The sequence below is a fragment of the Thalassophryne amazonica genome, chromosome 20 (genome assembly GCF_902500255.1).
Source record: "Thalassophryne amazonica chromosome 20, fThaAma1.1, whole genome shotgun sequence".
Classification (NCBI taxonomy): Eukaryota; Metazoa; Chordata; class Actinopteri; order Batrachoidiformes; family Batrachoididae; genus Thalassophryne; species Thalassophryne amazonica.
In genome coordinates this window covers 16,729,311-16,751,068 of record NC_047122.1, presented here as the reverse complement: position 1 = coordinate 16,751,068, position 21,758 = coordinate 16,729,311, and the positions used below count along the sequence as shown (strand labels likewise).

Sequence of the window (21,758 nt, the reverse complement as noted above, 5' to 3'; positions counted from 1 at the left end):
GGAACACTCTGATGTGTTGCATGACACGCAGACATACACTATAACATTTTTACATACTGTTTTGAACGTAACATGAACACACACCTGCAAATACCCACCTACTTCACTTTGCAGCCAATAACATAGACGCTGATTCACGACAGGCTAAGGACTGCCCACATATGGCCGGCTGGAGGAACAAAAGTTAGCGTAGAAAGGAAATCTGGGCTCTTTGTTCTAGATGTTTGCATGTGATCTGGTCAGAGATCCCAGTGCTGCAGATGACTCTCTGTATCAGTGTTTGAACTTTTTCAATATAACATCTAAACTTTGAAGTCCGTTTCCTGTCCAATTCTTTTTGAGATCACTCATCACATAAAAGAACCTAACACTGGACTCAGTCACAACGCAAAGACAAGAGTTCTTTTTTCACAGATGTTTACTGCTCTTTTAACACCAGAATTGGCAAGAAACAAGCACAAATATAACAGAAATAATTAGCCATATTACCAGCAAAATACATATATGCAGTATAACGAGATGAAACTAACTACTTTGGCCTGCTTGTGGCTAAGGCTGGGGGTTTATTCTTATTTTCTTCTCATCAACTTGATTGATCAACTTATTTGAAAGTCTTTTATAACGTTTTCATGCCGCTCCGAAGTACAAGTCTGCCATAGCATCTCATCAAAACAGGAAAACGGAAGTTGCACCCATGACAACAGGTAAACCATTAATGCACCAAAACTAACATACAGAACTAATCTTATTCAAAAACAAAGTACTTCAGCTATTATACAAACAAATATTATTTACAATGCTGTACACAAACATGTATAAAAAATGTATAAAAAATATAAGTAAATAGTGCAAACATATGCTCAGCGCAACATCGACATCAACTGGATTCAAGAAAAAGTACACAAATCTAAGTATACTATTTACATTAGTGCTGACCTTGAGGTTTACCTGAAAGCAAAGCAGAACTTGGAACTTAAAGTTGAGAGGGTGGTGACGAGGTACAACACCTATTCCTTCTTTCATGTGACATGTGAATGTACAAACCCTTCTGTATCCATGGCTGACAGTCTGTGGCCAGAGTGTGTTTTTGTCCGATGGTGGAGGGAATGCAGACCAATGCAGACTTGGGGTGGGCAGCTCTACCTGGTATGAGGTACGCAAGACATGACATCAGTGTTACTGAGGATGGTCAGGGGGATCTTAACAACACCTTCAATGATCAGCAAATTACATCGACTGAGTTACAACAGCAGAGGTCTCCCCAAAGCTGTAAGAGAACTTGATTTTTGACAGGATCTGGTGTACGCGTTGGGCAGCAATGACATTATTTGTATTCAGGAAACATGGTACAGTAAGTAGGACTTACATAACATAAATGACTTACACCAACTTTTCCATGGCGCTGGAGCTTCATCAACTGATCCGGTACCTGGTTAGACCATGCTGTGTCTACAGAAACCTTTGACAGTGCTATCAATGATATGAATGTGTGTTATAACTTGACAGATGAAGATCATATTCTGGATGCTTTATCTCTGTTGGTTGAAGAGATACCTAGCCTGACGAATATTACCAACAGTTGCACCCCGAGACTAAACTGGGAAATTCTGTCTGAAGCAGAGTGTAATGCCTGTATTACTGAGGTTCTGTTAAAGGATGTTCCTGTATATGGTTGTGTGTATTGCAGAGATACAAATTGTAGCAATATTCAGCATGCAGATGGCGTCAGATTATTGTACAATGTCATTATCAAGTGCTTTAAAAATGTTGGGAGTCAGGTCTTCAATAACGCTTTGAACCAGAGTGGATTTAATATGCCAGGATGGAAGGAACAGTTGGCCGACTTATATAAAGCCTCACTTGAAATGAGAGAAGTATGGTTAGGTGCAGGCAAGCCTGAACAGGGCCAAATCTTTGACCTCCACAAAAACACTAAAGCGAAATGTCAGTAGTACGCCATAAGGTTTATAAAAAATAATGAAAACATTATGCAGAAAGAGTCACTGGCCAAAAAGCTTTCCAACTTGGATGTAAAATCCTTTTGGAAGGAGGTTAAAATAACAAATCAAAGGAACGCCCCCCTGCCGACCACCATAGATGGAGTGTCAGGTGGTGCTGCAATCTGGAAGAGTCGCTTTGAGAACCTTTTCAACTGCCATAAACAAACACATGAAAACTACAGTTGTATGTAAAAGTTTGGGCACCCCTGATGATTTCCATGATTTTCCTTTATAAATCATTGGTTGTTTGATCAGCAATTTCAGTTAAATATATCATATATCAGACAAACAGTGATATTTGAGAAGTGAAATGAAGTTTATAGGATTTACAGAAAGTGTGCAATAATTCTTTAAACAAAATTAGGAAGGTGCATAAATTTTGGCACCCACACAGAAAAAAATACATCAGTATTTAGTAGATCCTCCTTTTGCAGAAATAACAGTCTCTAAACACTTCCTATAGCTTCCAGCGAGAGTCTGGATTCTGGCTGAAGGTATTTTGGACCATTCTTCTTTACAAAACATCTCCAGGTCAGTCAGGTTTGTTGGTTTCCAAGCATGGACAGCCCACTTAAAATCACACCACAGATTTTCAATAATATTCAGGTCCGGGGACTGAGATGGTCATTCCAGAACATTGTACTTGTTCCTCTGTATGAATGCCTTAGTAGAGTTTGAGCAGTGTTTAGGGTCGTTGTCTTGTTGAAAGATCCAGCCCCGGCGCAACTTCATCTTTGTCACTGATTCATGAACATTGTTCTCAAGAATCTGCTGATATTGACTGGAATCCGTGTGACCCTCAACTTCAACAAGATTCCCAGTACCTGCACTGGCCACACAGCCCCACAGCATGATGGAACCACCTCCAAATATTACTGTAGGTCGCAAGTGTTTTTGTTGAAATGCTGTGTTCTTTTTCAGCCATGTATACTGCCCCTTGTTATGTCCAAATAACTTGATTTTAGTTTCATGAGTCCCCAGCACCTTATTCCAAAAAGAAGCTGGCTTGTCCAAATGTACTTTAGCATACCTCAAGTGACTCTGTTTGTGGCATGTACACAGAAAAGGCTTCCTCTGCATTACAGCATCATACAGCATCTTTTTGTGCAAAGTGCGCTGTATAGTTAAATGATGCGCAGAGACACTATCTGCAGCAAGATCATGTTGTAGGTCTTTGGAACAGGTCTGTGAGTTGACTATGACTGTTCTCACCATTCTTCACTTCAGCTTATCTGAGATTTTTCTTGGCCTGCCACTTCGGGCCTTAACTAGTACTGTGCCTGTGATCTTCCATTTCCTCACTATGTTCCTCACAGTGGAAACTGACAGCTGAAATCTCTGAGATAGCTTTTTGTATCCTTCCCCTAAACCATGATGTTGAACAATCTTTGTTTTCAGGTCATTTGTGAGTTGTTTAGAGGCTCCCATGTTGCCACTCATTAGAAGAGATGCAAAGAGGAGAAACATTTGTAAATGGCCACCTTAAATACCCTTTCTCATGACTGGATTCACCTGTGTAAGGAGGTCAAGGGTCAGTGAGCTTACAAAACCAATTTTGTGTTCCAGTAATTAGTGATAAATGTATTTAAATCAATAAAATGACAAGAGTGCCCAAATGTATGCACTTGCCCAATTTTGTTTAAATAATTATTCCACACTTTCTGTAAATACTAGAATCTTCATTTCACATCTCTGGGATGTGTGTTCGTTCCACACATGACTTAGGCCATTATTTTAGGAAGGTGACGATATGATATATTTAACTGAAAATTCTGATCCAGACAACCAATGATTTATAAAGGAAAATCAGGAAAATTATTAGGGGTGCCTGAACTTTTGCATACAACTGTATAATGACAAGGTGAATAGAAGATATGAAGAGATTTTTGTTTCAACAGTAGATCAGGATGGACATCAAGAACATGGAAAAGAACAAATCTTGTGGACTTGATGGTATCTATGCCAAGCACCTTAAATATGCATCCACTCATCTGCTAGACCTTCTTAGTCGTTTTTCTAGTCTCTTAGTGTACGGTGTGCTGCCAGATTCTATGATTTCAGTGGTATTCGTACCTGTCATTAAGGACAAAGCAGGTAATATCATGTCCAAGGACAACTATCGGCCCATAGCATTAGCTAGCATTGTTTGCAAAGTTTTGGAATTTATATTATTAAATCGCATGTCTGAATACAGGGTAACCAACCCCAATCAGCTGCTCATCACGGCACAGACCAGTGTATATATGTGATGAAAGAAATAATCTATGCCTATAGAGTGCTTAACGGCTGTATGTTTACATGTTTCCTCTATGGTAGTAAAGCTTTCGATAGGGTAAATCACTCAGTATTATATAAAGCTCTCATTAGGAGAGGAGTTCCTGATTATATAGTTAGCTTACTGGTTATGGTATGCTAACCAGAAAATGCGTATCAGGTGGGGGATGATCTCTCAGAGTTCTTTGGAGTATTTAATGGTGTCAAACAGGGTAGCATTTTGTCCCCTCATTTATTTAATATCTATGTGGATGACCTGAGCCACAGGCTAAATAATTGTCATGTTGGCTGCCATTATAGTGTCATACTAATTAACCACATGATGTATGCAGATGACCTGATGCTAACTGTGCCCTCAGTGGCAGGACTCAACAAACTGTAGAAAGTATGTGAGCTGTTTGGTGACAACCACTGTGTACTATACAACCCCAAGAAGAGTGCTGCAATGTCCTTTAGGGCCAGCTATTTAAAACGGGTAGATTTGCCAGTGTTTAAACTAAATGGTGATGGTACTGAAAGAAGCTAACTTATACTTCCTTTTCCTGGGATACATTAACCACCTCTGACTGGGGGATACCGAGGCGTTCCCAGGCTGGTGTGGAGACAAAATCTCTCCACCTAGTCCCGGGTCTTCCCTCGGGTCTCTTCCCAGCTGGATGTGCCTGGAACACTTCCCTAGTGAGGTGCCCAGGGGGCATCCTTACAGGTGCCTAAACAACCTCAGCTGGATCCTTTCAACACAAAGGAGCAGTGGGCCTGCTCCGAGCTCCTCACAGATGACCGAGCTTCTCACCTTATCTCTCAGGGAGACACCAGCCTCCCTCCTGAGGAAATCCATTTCGGCCGCTTGTACCCGCGATCTAGTTCTTTCAGTCATGACCCAACCCTCATGACCATAGGTGAGAGTAGGAACAAAGATTGACCAGTAGATTGAGAGAGTCATCTTTCGGCTCCTCTCCCTTTTCGTCACAACAGTACTGCAGAGCGAATGCAATACCACCCCTGCTGCGGCGAACTCCTTCACTTGGGGCAAGAGCTGATCCCCTACCCGGAGTAGGCAATCCATCAGTATCAGTATGTATTGGACAATGTATCTATGTATATGTGTGTGTGTATATATATATATATATATATATACAAATAATGGATGGTAAGGAGTCCAACATAGAGAAATATTGGATGAAGAAAAGTTATATTGGATGAAGCGTAGCCGAGTCCAATATAAATTAAATAAATTAAATAAATTAAATAAATAAATAAAAATTAAATAAATTAGATCAATTTATTTTGTTGTGAACACCATATGAATGCTTCTAAAACGTCAGTAGCGTGATTGTCTACCTTCTTAGTGTTTTTGGCATCCTTGGAGTTCAGTATTTCCACCAGTTCCTCCTCTGTGAACTCAGCCAACCTCGCTGGAAGATGCTGTTGTTGACATGTTTGTTGCCATTTTTTCATCCAGCGTCTGTCAGCAAGTTCCTGACCTCTGCTACGTCATTAGTGATGTCATCTCATGAATAATTGTATGCCGCGCTCTGACTGGCTAGCTGTTGGCAGTAAGCTCTAATGCTATTGGTCAGTGGGAACTGATCCAATATAAGTTTTGGTCCTAGCCTTTTTGGATTCCTTTACACACACACACACACACACACACACACACACACACACACACACACACACACACACACACACACACACACACACACACACACACACACACACACACACACACACACACACACACACACACACACACACACACACACACACACACACACACACACACACACACACACACACACACCTTCAACCGCTTAGTCCAATTAAGGGTCGCGGGGGGGGCTGGAGCCTATCCCAGCAGTCATAGAGCGTGAGGCGGGGTACACCTTGGACAGAACGCCAGTCTGTTGCAGGGCCACAAACAAACACAGTCACACGCACACACCTACAGACAATTTAAAGATTTCAATCCACCTAACCCGCATGTCTTTGGATGTGGGAGGAAACCGGAGCACCCGAAGGAAACCCACGCAAACATGGGGGGAACATGCCAAGTCCACACAGAAAGGCCACAGGCGGGAACCCATGACCCTCTCGCCGTGAGGCAACAGTGCTAACCACTAAGCCACCGTGCTGCCCTATATATATATATATATATATATATATATATATATATATATATATATATATATATATATATATATATATATATATATATATATATATATATATATAGTGAGGCTGTAAGAAACATGACCAACAACTCCTTCGAACTTCATTTCCCAGGTGGCATTGCGAACAGTCGGTTGTCTCTGTTTCTAGGTGTCAACGAAGCGCTGTCAGTCCGGACAACCAGCGGCAAGTAGATCTGTGTTTCTCGTTGTGTCCGTGCAAAATTATTCGCTGTTGGATATTCAATTAACAGTCACTTGGTCGAAATAAGTGAAAATACCACCCTGACCCCTGCAAAGAGATATGAGCGGCAGCGGGCGGCAGAGGACCAGCTCGTTTGCTGAGCCGCCAGGTGTTCTAGGAGCCGCTGCCGCGTCCGCTGGATCAGCCGCTGCCGTGGGGAGCAGCACAGGAAAATCCGGGGTCCCGCAGGCCTCCGGTAGCAGCTCATCGGGATGCTCGAACTTAAAGCTTTCAAGTAAGTTCTGATCTACCGCTAGCTCAGTGTTTAAGCTTGCTTGTTCTGTAAACTTTAGTCTTTGCTTTTGCTTCCACGGTAAAGGTGAATATTGGTTTCACAATATCCTGGAGGAAAGTCGTTGCTGCTGCTATGGCTGACCACCTCAGTAACATGCTAGCTAACGTTAGCCACTTGTTTTGTACATTGTTAATTACCCTGCTGATGTTAAACCGAAGCAGCTTGACATTCTTGGCTTTCCTTCAGTGTGCACCCAGCCGACGTGAGGAATATTATGTTTTACTTGTGAAACATATGAATATCATTTTGATTCCACTGCCTCTGCTGTCAACGTGAATCGGCGCTTACACTGATTTAGTTCTTTGTGGTTTAGCTAGGTTAGGTTGATACACGGATAATAAGTGCCTGATTCAATATTTCATTTGGGGATTTTAGTGACAGTCACCAGATAACCGGTTCTTTTGACTCGAGAGGGATCAGAGCTAAAAGTTCTCCTCACAAGGTCACCAATGGGACAAAGCGTAACAGCAGGTGGCCCGCGCCTGGAGGATGCAAGTGATCCACGACAAGAGCTGGACTGTCTGCTTCTTAAATGTCGAGGAATTGACTTGCTCCTACTTTATATTTCATGATACCAAAACCTTATTGGTATGGAACAGGGGTGTAGGCACTAGGACACTCACGGGTACCTACCCAACACTTTACATTAGAAATCAGAGTGATGCTGGGTTATGGTATGGTTTAAAGGACATACTTGTTTGATAGCATCAGAGTTCTGAGGTTTCCTTACTGGGTTCCTTCAGTTTTAGCTAACTGACCATGAGGGGTCAAAGCTAGGGATGGGTATTAATAAGATTTTATCGTTATCGATTCCGCTTATCAATCCCTTTCTTTATCGATACCTTTTGTGAATTTTCTCTGTACTAAAAGTAGGCTTTACAGGTATTCTGTGTTAACAACATTTTAAATTGGTCACTGAATCCTTGATCTCTGGACATAAATAAAATCTGTAGTTTTTGTCAACCGCATTTCCTTTCAGACATTTTGAATGTCACTCCAACCTTTGAGCTGAGCTCAGCCGACTGCGGCACATCAGCGCAGGACGTCTCGTTTTGGGAGGGGAAAAAAAACGTTTTGATCGATTGCAGTTTGTTTGTATTACAATGTTTGGAAAGTGGTGTCATTTGATTTAAACAGCATTGCTCTTTGAATTTATTAATTCCGACTGGACTCTATCGTTCTAACTTGACTCTGCAGAGAGCAGCACAGTGTTTGGAGCTGCGAGAACAGAACGGAGGACGGTTCTTGTTTCTTTCTCGCAACAAGACAGGAGTCTCAGTTAGTGACTTTAATCTGCACAAAAGTGAGTCACAATTACCCCAAAATTACCCCCCAACACCAACCGCATGAAAATTTTTGAATTCTAGAAACTCTGAAATGCAATCTGGGGCTATTCCAGACAATAAACTGCAGTGAGTGCAGCATCCATTTTGGTGAGAAAAAACCCAACTTTCCTTATTCACATTTATTCCAGTAGTATTTTGCCCTTACGAGGATGCAGCAGTTTTCTAGCTTGGCAGATCGTTTCTATAGGAAATCACATTGTTACATCTCAAGAAATTAACAAATTGAAAATATGAAAATATGGTTTGACCAAAACAAATTGTCATTAAACTTAAATAAAACGGGGATGAAGTGGAGGTGTAAGAGTCACTAGGTGTTCACAGGAAACAGTTATTTATTTCTAGTTATTTCTTTCTCGTATATGTATTTATTTATTTTCATTGTTAGTTGGTTTTATCTTTTCTGTTGTGTTTTGATTCATCAGGTACTTTTTGTCTCTTTCTCTAAAATTGTATTGTAGCATTATTAGTTATTACTACTATTAGCCTGTTGTTGTTGTTGCTATTATTAATATATGAATAAAAATAAATTTTAAAAAATTACAATTTGACTCTTTTATGACAATGAACGCGGAGCCATTAATTATTATACAGAAAACAAATGCACACAGATGTGCTGAGATGTGAACAGCTTAATGCTAACTTTAACATATAAAACGCCATAGACATAACGTGTTAGTATCGGCCCTGTTTTTAAGTTATAAAATACATCTTTCAACAGGTTCAGAAGACCATAACAGGTTGGTTTAACATAAAAAAGGTAAATATTAGTCACAGACATATGCTGTTTAGGGTTTTAGCAGGGAAAAATTAAGATAAAGCGAAATGAAACAATGAATCAACGAAGCAGTAGATCGAATCACTGCTTCGATTGGTTCAAAGCGAAGCCGTGCTGCAGAAAAGTTGATAACAGACCCGCTGCAGGGTCTGTATTCAATGTAGAGAAATGATCATTTTCCTGACAAACACCCCCCAAAACAACGGCCACTCTGAAGGACCAATAAGGGAATCATTAAGCAAAAAGATTATTGATGTAGGTGGATCGACTCATTTCTTAACGATACCTGAAAGCAACTGGTTCTCGATACCCATCTCTAGTCAAAGCTATGTTTCTTGCTGATGCAAAACCTTTAGTAATCATTCAGTAGAACACTGGTCATAAAGTGGTGTTTCTTAGGTAATATTGCGAGAAATATCAAAATAGTGCGAAAATTTTATGATCACAATTAGCTTCCAAATACAAATTTGCTGCAACTGTAAAACCATTGCCATAGAATTTAACAGTTATCTGCTTTCAATCATCTGTGATTTTAGAGGAAAACTGCTTTCCTGTGGTCATTATTGTATTGTCTATTACATGTCTACTAGTTACATCTATCTGTTATCAGCTCATCTAAAAAACAAAAATAAAACATTAGATTGGTGCACGTCTAGTTGTTTGTTTTTCTGATTGACAGTTATCTTGTGACATCTCCAGTTCAAAGTGGTGTGACGATTGTTTCCTCTCTCACTTGGTGACACTACAACTCATGACACTACCTAATACCTCATGAATCCAGATGTTGTTGGGACCAAACAATACTGACTGACTGGATCATGGATATGTTTTCGTATGTGAGATGGGAGTAACTCTATTTTAAATGACGTGTCAAGTATGCTGTCTCAATACAAGTGTAAAGGTGCCCTGACACAAGCATGTTTTTGATTCACGCAACAGCACGACCTGTGTCATGACGATCCCACCCGCTGTGTTCACAGCTGGACGCCATTCTTTGTTCTACCGGCTGCCATGCACTCTGCCCTGGATGCTACATATATAAAATAATTATTTTGTGGCAGATTTATCATTTTTTTCTGCAAATTTGCTATTGAAATGGCTCTAATCACTTCCTGAATCACAGAGGAGGCTGCAACCAGAGCCATTTGTACACGCACCTAACAAGCTGCAGAAAGCATTTTGAGCTGTCTAAAAAGGTCATTATTTGTCATGTTTACCTTGCCATGGCTTGATAAAACAGTTGCATTTACTTTCCGTCATGTGTGCAGCTGTTAAAGTATGCTTATAACAGATTTAACTTCTTGTCATAATCCGTCAGATGCGCTCTGATGCGATCCGCTGACGTCACCTCTCGCTCTGTTCACTTCTTGTTTAATCCACTTGATGAGCTGCACGTCGTGTTGGAGATTAGATCACGCCACATAGCACGACATTTGTGCGTGAAAGATTTTTTGAACATTTTACAATTCTCTGTGCGCAATAGCACACACCGGAGCTCCTTTGGCGTCCTGTCTGCACCCGTTAAAGACAAGTTTACTCTCCAGCACAACACAGGTTGACACAGGTCTTGAATCAAAAACACGCTTGTGCTAGGGCACCTTTAGTTGTCAAGTCACACTATGTGTGCATTTGAGTTCCTTGCATGGCAACAATCTGACTTGTGTGTGTGTGTGTGTGTGTGTGGTGGGGAATGGGGTGTGCAGACAAAATCACTGTAAAGGGCTTTGAGCATGAAGGTGTCATATAATTGCAGTCTGTCTTGTTAAAAATTAAAACCGTTACTCATTACAGAAAGTGTAATGTGAGGAGGACAAAACCATACTCTTTAATAAATAAATGGCATAAACTAAAATCTGGAGTACTGTGTTTGACAAGCCACATCAGGCACAGAAATTCCCAACACTCCCCAAAACAATGCACTGTAATTCTAATTTTCATTAATTGTCATCAATCGGACATTAATTACAATTTGTGGATTTATTTATGTGGCTTTGGCTGGCAAAGCATGAGAAGAAGCTTATAAACTAATTATTTGTTCCTTTTTATAATCTAAAAATTATAATAAATTAATAAATAATTAATTAATAAATTTTTGTATTGGTGATCTGCTATGTTTAATGGAATGGATCAGCTTTTGCCAGTGTTATTGCTGTCGGTCTGACTATGACCATACCAGACAACAGCTGTTTCATTGTGGCCCTTTCACAGCCAGAGCTACTTGTCTTTATTCCAGCACATGCAGTAACTTGTCCTCAGCTAAAAAAGTGTGACAGGCTGGTGTCTGTTACAGCTGAAACAGCGAGACCTGCAGAGTGACTAGCTCACAAGGTCTCCATGATGATCTCATACACTGAGCTCACCTGCTGGACAACAACACATAAAACGCGTATGCAGTCCATACAGGCTATAAAAAGACATGTTTTATTTATTTTTGGTTGTCTGTCTCTGCAAAGACAGAGATGTGATTTATTTATTTCCCCCATACTACAGTATGAAAAACAGCTTCCACATTTTAGAAACTTGTCTGAGGTCAATTATCTGTCACAGGCTTCATTCTGGTTTTGCCAGAGTTTCTGTTTTTATCATTGTTTCATTGTGCACACGTTCAGTGTTTTTGTATCAGTGTGACTTTCTGTCATCAACCTGACATTCACAGAAGGAGCCTCAAGTCTTCCTCAGAACATTACAATTGAAAATTTATCATATCTACCTACATGCTGACTCAGCTAAGTAAGTATGTGTTCTGAAGTCTGTCAGATCTGACGGGTTTGGGGACACAGGTTTGGGTTTGGGTTTGTCTCTGACACAGGTTTGGACAACTCTGGTCAGTTTTCATGGCAGCAATACATTATTGACTTTTTCACCCTCTGTGAGGTGAATTTGTACAATTACTTTGTAGTCAAAGGTTTTCTGCTTGGTTTGTGTTTGTTGGACTAATAATGCTCATGAAATGGGAAAAAAAATAGTACTTTAATGAAAGTGCTATCTTCTTCTAGACATAATTCATCAGAAAGTGGTTGCATGATTATTAATGCAATCACTTTCTCTAAAATGGACATTCAGCCCATTCTCATTGGGGATACCTGTGTGGAAAGGGTCAGGGACTTCTGTTCACATGTCATTCCAGCTCATTATAGAAACTTTGTGCAATTTATTACCATCCCTTTAAAAATATCAGCTACCTATTTTATAAACACTACCCAATCTAGAGCCTGTGGATTGCCACGTACAATGCGCTAGTTATTATTATTATTATTATTATTGGCACAGTATCTTGAATAAAAATGTTTGTTTTTCTTTTCCAGCGGCTTCATAAAAGTGATTTATTCATGATGCCACTGTTGACCTAATTCTAAAAATGGCTGTTAGGGAGACAGTCTCCATGCTTAGTTTGGCTACAACAAGCATCCTGAGTTGAATGTCAGCGATATTGTTTTGACGATGTTGGGAATTCTGTATGAAAGACAGCACATGGTTGCCAGTGGTGTTTTCTGTGTGCTCTGTATCCTGAAGTCACCTGATTTCATGTTGACCGTGTTTTCCGTCTTGTTGCTTAGGAGACAGCGGGAAAGTAACAACAGTTGTGGCAACACCAGGGCAAGGACCAGACCGCCCACAGGAAGTCTCTTATACAGACATCAAGGTCAGTAACTATAAAACCCAAAACCAGCTAGTGCTAACAAGATGTGTCCTTGTACATTATTGTCCAAAATAAGTCATTACACTGTTCACTTCAGTTATCAGAGCAAAGAACGACATAAAGCTGAGATCTGTGGGCTCCAGAGAAAGTCTACTGTTATATGTTGAACAACTTTATCACCTGAGCTGTTGTTGCAAATGTTACTCAGTCATAAGTAATGCATTTATTTCCTCTAGGCTGGACTATTGTAATTCATTATTATCAGGTTGTCCTAAAAGTTCCCTAAAAAGCCTTCAGTTAATTCAAAATGCTGCAGCTAGAGTGCTGACGGGGACTAGAAGGAGAGAGCATATCTCACCCATATTGGCCTCTCTTCATTGGCTTCCTGTTAATTCTAGAATAGAATTTAAAATTCTTCTTCTTACTTATAAGGTTTTGAATAATCAGGTCCCATCTTATCTTAGGGACCTCGTAGTACCATATCACCCCAATAGAGCGCTTCGCTCTCAGACTGCAGGCTTACTTGTAGTTCCTAGGGTTTGTAAGAGTAGAATGGGAGGCAGAGCCTTCAGCTTTCAGGCTCCTCTCCTGTGGAACCAGCTCCCAATTCAGATCAGGGAGACAGACACCCTCTCTACTTTTAAGATTAGGCTTAAAACTTTCCTTTTTGCTAAAGCTTATAGTTAGGGCTGGATCAGGTGACCCTGAACCATCCCTTAGTTATGCTGCTATAGACGTAGACTGCTGGGGGGTTCCCATGATGCACTGTTTCTTTCTCTTTTTGCTCTGTATGCACCACTCTGCATTTAATCATTAGTGATCGATCTCTGCTCCCCTCCACAGCATGTCTTTTTCCTGGTTCTCTCCCTCAGCCCCAACCAGTCCCAGCAGAAGACTGCCCCTCCCTGAGCCTGGTTCTGCTGGAGGTTTCTTCCTGTTAAAAGGGAGTTTTTCCTTCCCACTGTAGCCAAGTGCTTGCTCACAGGGGGTCGTTTTGACCGTTGGGGTTTTACATCATTATTGTATGGCCTTGCCTTACAATATAAAGCGCCTTGGGGCAACTGTTTGTTGTGATTTGGCGCTATATAAAAAAAAAATTGATTGATTGATTGATAAGTACAATAATTTTTATCACCCAATATAACAGAATTTCTGTTACCATATCTGGCTGGTCTTTACAAAGATGGGGGAGTCTATCTGTCTGTCCATGAATTTGGTACACACAACACATAAGCACACTATATGAAGGTCTGCATGAAGGAAATTGTTCTGTTACGGCATCTTCAAGGGGAGAAAATTAAACTTTTAGTATTTTATTAATACATCATATTTGTCAGTTGCATGTATAAATGGGCCTTTGGTGCTCTTCAGTGTGGAGGTTAACCAGATTGTTATGTCAGATGTTTCATCATTAAAGATTTCACTACTACTGATATGTGATGTGTGCAAGCAGCTAGTTTGGCAGAGCGTGCTGTATTATTTGGTGAACTGTGCTTCTTCACTTCTATATACTATGAGACGTGTGTGTGTGTGTGTGTGTGTGTATATGTCCCTCTCCTGTTCAAACAGCACTTCAGAATTGAACCAAACCTGGCACACACATACTTTGACATACTGCAAGCCACATAGGTTATTGAGTACTTTAGTACTTGTAGTTAAGGATAGAGTACTTCTGTGCTGCATCATCATTGGCACGTGTGCTCAAAGTTTGGTGTCATACTTTATTTCTATTCTTTAATTTTTCCTCTGAACTTTTACGCTTCATTTTTGCAAGTATCGTAGTAGTAGTGGTAATAGTAGTAGTGTCTTCTTGAGGCAGCTTTAATTGCACCCTAAAGGTGCCTTGACACTTGCACAAATTTGATCCCCACGTTGCCACGCAATTCGTCATGCGAATGCGTCCCGCTTTGATCCGCCTTTGTCCCGCTGGGCACCACGCTATATAAAATAATTTCGTACCCGATGACACATTTTCTCTCAGAACGTGGTTGATGAGACCATCTCTCATCACTCCCAGAATCACACAGAAATTATCTACAGCTACAGGTTGTCTCATGCGCGTCATGTGGTGGAGAATGCTTTGGAATCTTGTCTCAAAGGTAATTATTTATAATATGTGTTGTAGTGGATTGGTAAAATAGTTGCATTTTCATTCATTCTTATGAGTTAGATAACATATCTCTAAAATTATGTTTATTATGTATGTAATGTTTATGATGTTATTTGACATCTCGTCATAATTGCTCAGATGCGCTGCGTGCAGTGACACTCATTGAAACGCAGAGTTTTCGAATATATTGCGTAATGTTCATGACTAGTTCACAAAATTAATGCGTGCCAGAAGTTTTGAACATTTCAAAATTTTCTTTGCGCACTAGCATGCAGCCACAAACAGTTAACGCAGTTTAGAACAGTTTATGACGCGTTTACTCACTGGCACGTAAAGGTGCGTGCCAGTGTGTGGATCAAATTTGTGCAAGTGTCAAGGTGCCTTAACAGTTCTCTGGAATCCAGGATAGGTAGGAGGTGATAGCTTTTTTTGGTGAAGATGAGGTTTTCATTTCAGTCACTGAATTAAACCTGTCCTGTGGCAGGTAATCGGCTAGTGTATTATATCACATGTGATATAATACACTGCAGAGAATGACACTGCTCATAGACATTTTGCATAACTGCCAAATATGGCTGCTGATTAACTTGTAGATCAGTTACCATAAGATCTAGTTGGTTCAGACTTCCCAAGTCATAATTTTTTTTTCTCCATCTCTTGCAGGTGATTGGCAATGGGTCGTTTGGAGTTGTCTACCAAGCACGGCTCATAGACAACCAAGAGATGGTGGCTATCAAGAAAGTGCTACAGGACAAGAGGTTTAAGGTACAGCTGTGTGTGTGTGTGTGTGTGTGTGTGTGTGTGTGTGTGTGTGTGTGTGTGTGTGTGTGTGTGTGTGTGTGTGTGTGTGTGTGTGTGTGTGTGTGTGTGTGTGTGTGTGTGTGTGTGTGTGTGTGTGTGTGTGTGTGTGTGTGTGTGTGTGTGTGTGTGTGTGTGTTGCGTTGCACATCAGCGGGTCCAGGGCCGAGCATCCACCCGCCTCCTGTTTTTGAAGAAAGCAGGTTAAACACCCACCCACAATTAAATTATTATTATTTTACATTAAAGTTTATTAAATGCCCACCTAAAATAAATTAATTCCCTGACCTCCGGCATATTGTAAAAGGCAAAAAATAATGTATTTTCACAATGTTTTTCTCCTCTTCACTGTTGGACTTGTGATGATGTCATCCCTTTGTCTTTTCTTTTATTGTGAAAGACTCTTGTGCAAGAAAAAGGAAGTGTTCTGTAACAATGTGGCCAGCTTTGTACAGTCACACGGTGAAAGAGCTATCAATTTGTGTTCATTTTTGTCTGACAAAAGTCTTTTCTATCCACTAAAATGAGTTCCTTGTCAGCTGATGTCCGCAAAGCTTGTCAGAAAGCTTTGTGCGTGTTCAGAATTTTGAGGGGCGTTCAGACAGAGATCTTTCCTGCCAGCTGGATGTTTGTTTGCCATTTTGAGTGTGAATGAGTGGGACACAGAGAGGAACACTCCTCATTTCAGGACTGACCACAGAGAAAACTGCCTTCAAGTGTTGACAGTCAGTGACAGACTGGATGTTCCACTGTTTCAGTGAGAGGTTGACGGGAACATTAAGATTTTTTTTTTTTTTTATCTCAATGAGTAGGAGTCACAGACGGCAACAAATGGATTATTTAACCGCAGTCTCCTGGATTTCAACAGGTAGGAGTTTTTTGAGGCTTCCGTGAGTGCCAGAGTTTCTGTTTTAATGTAACGCTGTGCAAAATGTTTCCGTAAATTGTTGTCTGCGTGGTTATCATTGGAAACTAACTGTGCACATCATGTCACTTTTTTTTTTTTTCTGCAGAGATGAAAAAGCAGCAGACACAAAGTTGGTTAAATGCCCACCTGAAATTAATGTTCTTTTTAAATAAAGTTTATTAAACACCTACCTAAAATAAATTAATTCTGTGTCTTGTGCTCTTATTGTGAAAGGGTCTTGTCCATGAAACAGGAAATGTTCTGTAATAATGTGGCTATCTTTGTACAGACGGCAACAAACGGATTGTTTAACTGCAGAGTCGCCTGGATTTAAACAGGAACTTTTTGAAGCTTCCATGAGGGTTCCATGAGAGAGAGTTAATATAAATGCTGTGGAAAATATTTCCGTGAAGTAAATTATTGTCCGTGTAGTTAATATTGAGAACCAACCGTGCTTGTCATGGCACTTTTTTGCTGCACCAGACAACAGCTGACAAGGAACACATTTAATAAATGACATAAGGACAGGAAAAAACAGAGATTTATTCTTTATTTGTGAGGAAATCAGACATCTTATTGAAATGGATGGTCTGGCAAACATAATATTTGGATGAGATTGTGCAAACACCCACCCCCACTTCAAGCAGATTCGTGCGGAATGCCCAAGGCGCTCACAGTCATGTCTGTGATCTTTTTTTCTACAAAATTAAACAACTGAATGAACATCCTCCGAGGCCGGTGATTCCATAATTATTGCCAGGGGTTGTATTAGTCCTCTACAGCATGCCAAAAATAGAAATGTGACTTTCTTAAGGTGCTCCCTGACAGAATTGTTCATCTTGATGAGAAAGTGTTTTCTGCAAAATTTTATTTTGATACGACAATTCTTACCACTGCTGCACGCAGGGTGGAAATTGCAATGGTTGAGCTCATTAGGGCAAACCAGCAATAGTAATGTACCTATTGACAAATGAAATGCAAATTGATACAACAATCCTTTCTCCTTTAACTGACCATATAGGAGAGATAAAGTATTACATGTTGCTGTCCACCTATTTGGTGAAAACAAACATTCATGGGGAGTGGCGTTTGGTTCCAATTTTCTTCATCTCTGGGAACTGATGTCGATGCCACTCAAACTTGCATTAGGTATTGGCGCTGCTGTTCATTCTTCCTTAGGATCTAATTGTAATCCTGGATAAGTGCAACTCTTCGCTCAGCAAAATCATCAACACCAGCAATGTTATACAAGACCTGCTGTGACGACTGGTCGTCCTCCCACTCTGAGGGGTCATTGATGAGGAAGTCCATGTTGACGGTGAATGCCTCAACAATGCGACCTGTGGCAGATGTAACAAAATCTGCCACTAATGGACTAGTGTGTCCAGTCCAGTCACTCACATGTCACAAAAAACAGGGGCCAGGCAGCAGTGGTGAATACTTTTCAAATCTCATGAAATTTTACCCAATTTATTTTTACCCCTAAAGGAACCAAAAAAAAAAAAAAAGATGAAGAAGCACCTTGAAAAAGTTTGTTTTTCGGGACCACCTTAATAAATGGGAGTTTGGTGTTTTGAGGTTTTAAATGTTGTTACTGTGGTTCATTTAACAATGTTGTTAGTGGTGTTGTTAGTGTTGTTTTTATTTTAGTTATATAACCAGGAAAGTCCCATTGAGATTAAAAACCTCTTTTACAAGAGAATCCTGGCCAAGAGGCAGCAAAAGTTAGACAACTATTAAATTAAATTACCATATTAAAATAACATACATTTACAAAAAGCAGATGCAATTTAAAGAAGTCTTTTCAAGTGCTCTCAGTCTGGACTTAAAAGCAACCAAATGAAATAAATTCAGTTAATTTCCAGTCTTTTTGTAACATGTTCCATGTAAATGGAGGCGAGCAAACAAAAGCCCTTTTCCCCAGTTGTGTGCGGACAAATAGAACAGAGAGCAACAAATGATCATTTGAACGCAAAGAGTAAGAATCAACACTTCTCTGTGTTCAAATGATAGATGTAAGAAGGCAGCAGCAGCCCAAGCATGGCCTTAGAAATAAATGTAGATTAGATAGGACTTTATTAATCCCTTGGGAAGACCCCCTCAGGGAAATTGAGGCTCCATCAGCATTGTATAGCAGCACACAGGGTAAGAAGCACACAAAAGTAAATGTTAAATAAATAAATAAATGAACTACTGCATATCAATTTCAGGAGGTAAAAAGACCCCGTGAACTCCTGAAAATCTTGTTAGAATGCATTATCATTTTCTTATAAAGAGTTTTATGATTTTAGAATTACTGGCAACTCTGCTGTGACTTGAACATGCCAACTCTCTCGATAATTTCAGCGACAAAAAACAGTCTGAAGAAAAACAGTGTTGGGGTTAATTTTAATTTGACAGAGACGGTGGTGAAAGACAATAAAAGCAATACACATTTCACTCATAGCACCAACATAACACGTAACTAAACTGACTAAACCAACTGAACAACAAAAACACAACAAATCAATAACACTAACAACACTGTTAAACTAATCTGAACCACAATAATGACATTTAAAACTGTGAACTCCCATGGTGCATTGCACCACAATGTCCAATGTATACTGGTTAGCGAAAATCCATAATTTCTCAAAAAGTATTTGTCCGTTTTTGCAGCATTCATCCTTGACCCAAAATATGTAAGCATTCCAAACAACAAATGTCAGCTCTCCCTGGTTTCGCCATGATCGAAGCCATACACAACGCACGCAAGCACACAAGCATAGAGATCCCATATATAGATGTTTTTAAAGGACATGTCGCATGGTTTTTTTTTTTTTTTTTTTACGTCCCAGTTAGCAATACATCAAAGTACACGATTATAAGTCTTCCTGCGCACATGCGCTCATAATTAGTGGTTTCTGCTGTTTTTTATTCCTCTCCCAAAGCGAGGAAACGGGTGCTTTTCCAGAAAATGTCTCACTCTGCAATTCTCTGCATTTCTCTGTGTGTGACGTAGATATGAGCAAAACAGAAACATCCCAGAAAGACAGACAGAGCAAAATGATTGAGGTTATGTCCCATTACGAAGCTTCGGTAATTTTCTTTGAAAGCAGTGGCTCGGATTTACGGAGGAGACAACAGACTTCACCCCGAAACTCCTAACTTTTTCAGAGTCTGTCGGATTTTGGAAATTAAAGTGTTGTGATGTTGCTGTTTGTGCCACAGCTGCTGGTTTACTGCTGCGGACATGCCTGGACATGCAGATGTATGTCTCGTATTGGGAAAACTCAGAAGACGCTATTTTCAGGAGCTAATGGAAGTTGAGTTGAAGGCAGAGCTGTGATCGGACATTATGCGCACGTGCGACCAGAACCTGAGAGCGAGTGGACCTGGACATTATTCTCTGGCCGAGTGGAACTTGAAAATAATCTCTGGCTATGATCCGAGTGTGGACGACTGGACCATTCCATGGCTGGTGATCGCAATCGTGTGCGCGTGATGCGTGCGTAGGGGCTTGTTTTTGTTGTGGACTAATTTGGAAATTTTTACACTGGGGTGAGTGGAATGTTAATGGAGCTTTCAATGAAAATAATTTTTTTTTTTACTTTGACAATGTGTTTGTGTGCGTGTGTGCGCACAGCAGCTGTTTTAACCCCAATTTAGACTGACTTTTGTCTTAATTTGAACAAAATACGAATAATCAGCATTAAGCTTGTAGACTCTCAAATGTCATAAAACTGTCAATTTCTATAAGTAAGTTTTTAAAAGAGAATGTTGAATGTTAAACAGCTGACATGCAGGTTAAAACAGCTGTTACACTGTTTTAACCTGCATGTCAGCTGTTTATTGCCACTTAATGGACATGGAATGTCTCTGTGATGACACAGATATATATTTATTAGATTTTTCACAGTTATATACAACACTTATTAGCAGTGGTGGGCACACTTCCGATAATCCGATAACATAATTATCGAAGATAATGTTTTCATTATCGGATTATCTTTTTAGATAACTTTAAAAACCATTATCAGACTAATTATCTTCCGATGAATTGTCATCCAATAACTTTTAGACCGATAACGTACGAGTAGTAAAGCAAGCTGAACAGCAGGAAACATGTTTAAAATTTAAAATCAGTTGAGACCAAGCTGTTGAAAGTTTCCTAAGAGATTTTTAGTTCTACCCTCTGCAAACAAGCAAACTAGTTTCAGGAGAAACCACTCTACCCACTGCAGGCAATGAAGAACTGGTCACAAAAAAAAAAAATCATTTTCTTTAACACCATACTGATGATGGCAATATCACCCAAGTCATCCAGATGCATACATTTTTAACTTATGGTTCAAATTTTAACCAAACTAATTTTGGACAAGTTCTTTAAAATTACTGTCATGCCTGAAGTTTTATAAAGTGAAAACATCAGATATATGTTTTAGTTTTAAAGTAATGTGCTAATTTTTAAGGTTTTGTGACACATGCTTTGCCCAGCAGTGCATTATGGGTAATCTCAGTACGTTCACGACAGGACAAATGCATTTCAGACACTCTGTTCAGGCTCCACGGACAGCAGCATTAAACTCTAGTGCCTAAAACTCTCGTGAATATATTCTCTGGGTTTATAGACATTATTGTATTTGCGTTTGTTAAATTCCACGCATCTTAAATCAATGTAGCAGACACGGATTATCTGGAATTTTGTTTTGGCAGGTTTTCAAGGCCTCTACTGTCATCTACTGGCCAGTAGTGTTCATGGCAGTATTCGCCCTAAGTACTAAGCGTCTGGGCACCAGTACATGGCAGTGTTCTATTTATTTGGACCCCAGTTATATCAGATGGTTGTCAAATCAACTTTTTGGCTTTGCAAATGGCTTTTTTTTTTTTTTTACAAATTAAGTTTAAAAACAAAACAAAAAACACCACCAAAAAACATTACAAGACAGCTCTGCGGTGTTTGCACATGCACAGTGCAAGCGGTTGGATGCTTGTCGCTCTTCAGGAGCAGGACACCCGCACGACGGCCGACCAGAATATCAAACAGGTTTGATTTTCATTCGACCATACAATCGGCAATCAGGAGGTGGTCGTGAGATGTTGAACGCAGTTTGTTACTCCATGTACACTACACGATGCAGGACGCGCGATTAACCTGAAACTCGGCCCAAACATTTCTCACACGAATGAAAAATCATTTGAAAAAGGGCCAAAACTCG

At 40.0% G+C, this 21,758-nt stretch overlaps 1 protein-coding gene across 3 annotated transcripts in view; it reads left to right on the top strand.

The window, feature by feature from the left end:
- The first annotated feature begins 6,575 nt into the window (after positions 1 to 6,575).
- Positions 6,576 to 21,758, top strand: part of gsk3aa (glycogen synthase kinase 3 alpha a) — a 51,651-nt gene continuing 36,468 nt past the window's right edge. For all 3 annotated transcript variants that reach the window (XR_004558267.1, XR_004558265.1, XM_034161357.1), the window contains exons 1-3: positions 6,576 to 6,924; positions 12,663 to 12,748; positions 15,519 to 15,620. Coding sequence is in view for 1 of the 3 variants with exons in the window: in XM_034161357.1 (XP_034017248.1) it covers positions 6,750 to 6,924; positions 12,663 to 12,748; positions 15,519 to 15,620 (363 nt within the window). In the remaining 2 variants the exon portion in view is untranslated. The remainder of the gene's footprint in view (positions 6,925 to 12,662; positions 12,749 to 15,518; positions 15,621 to 21,758) is intronic.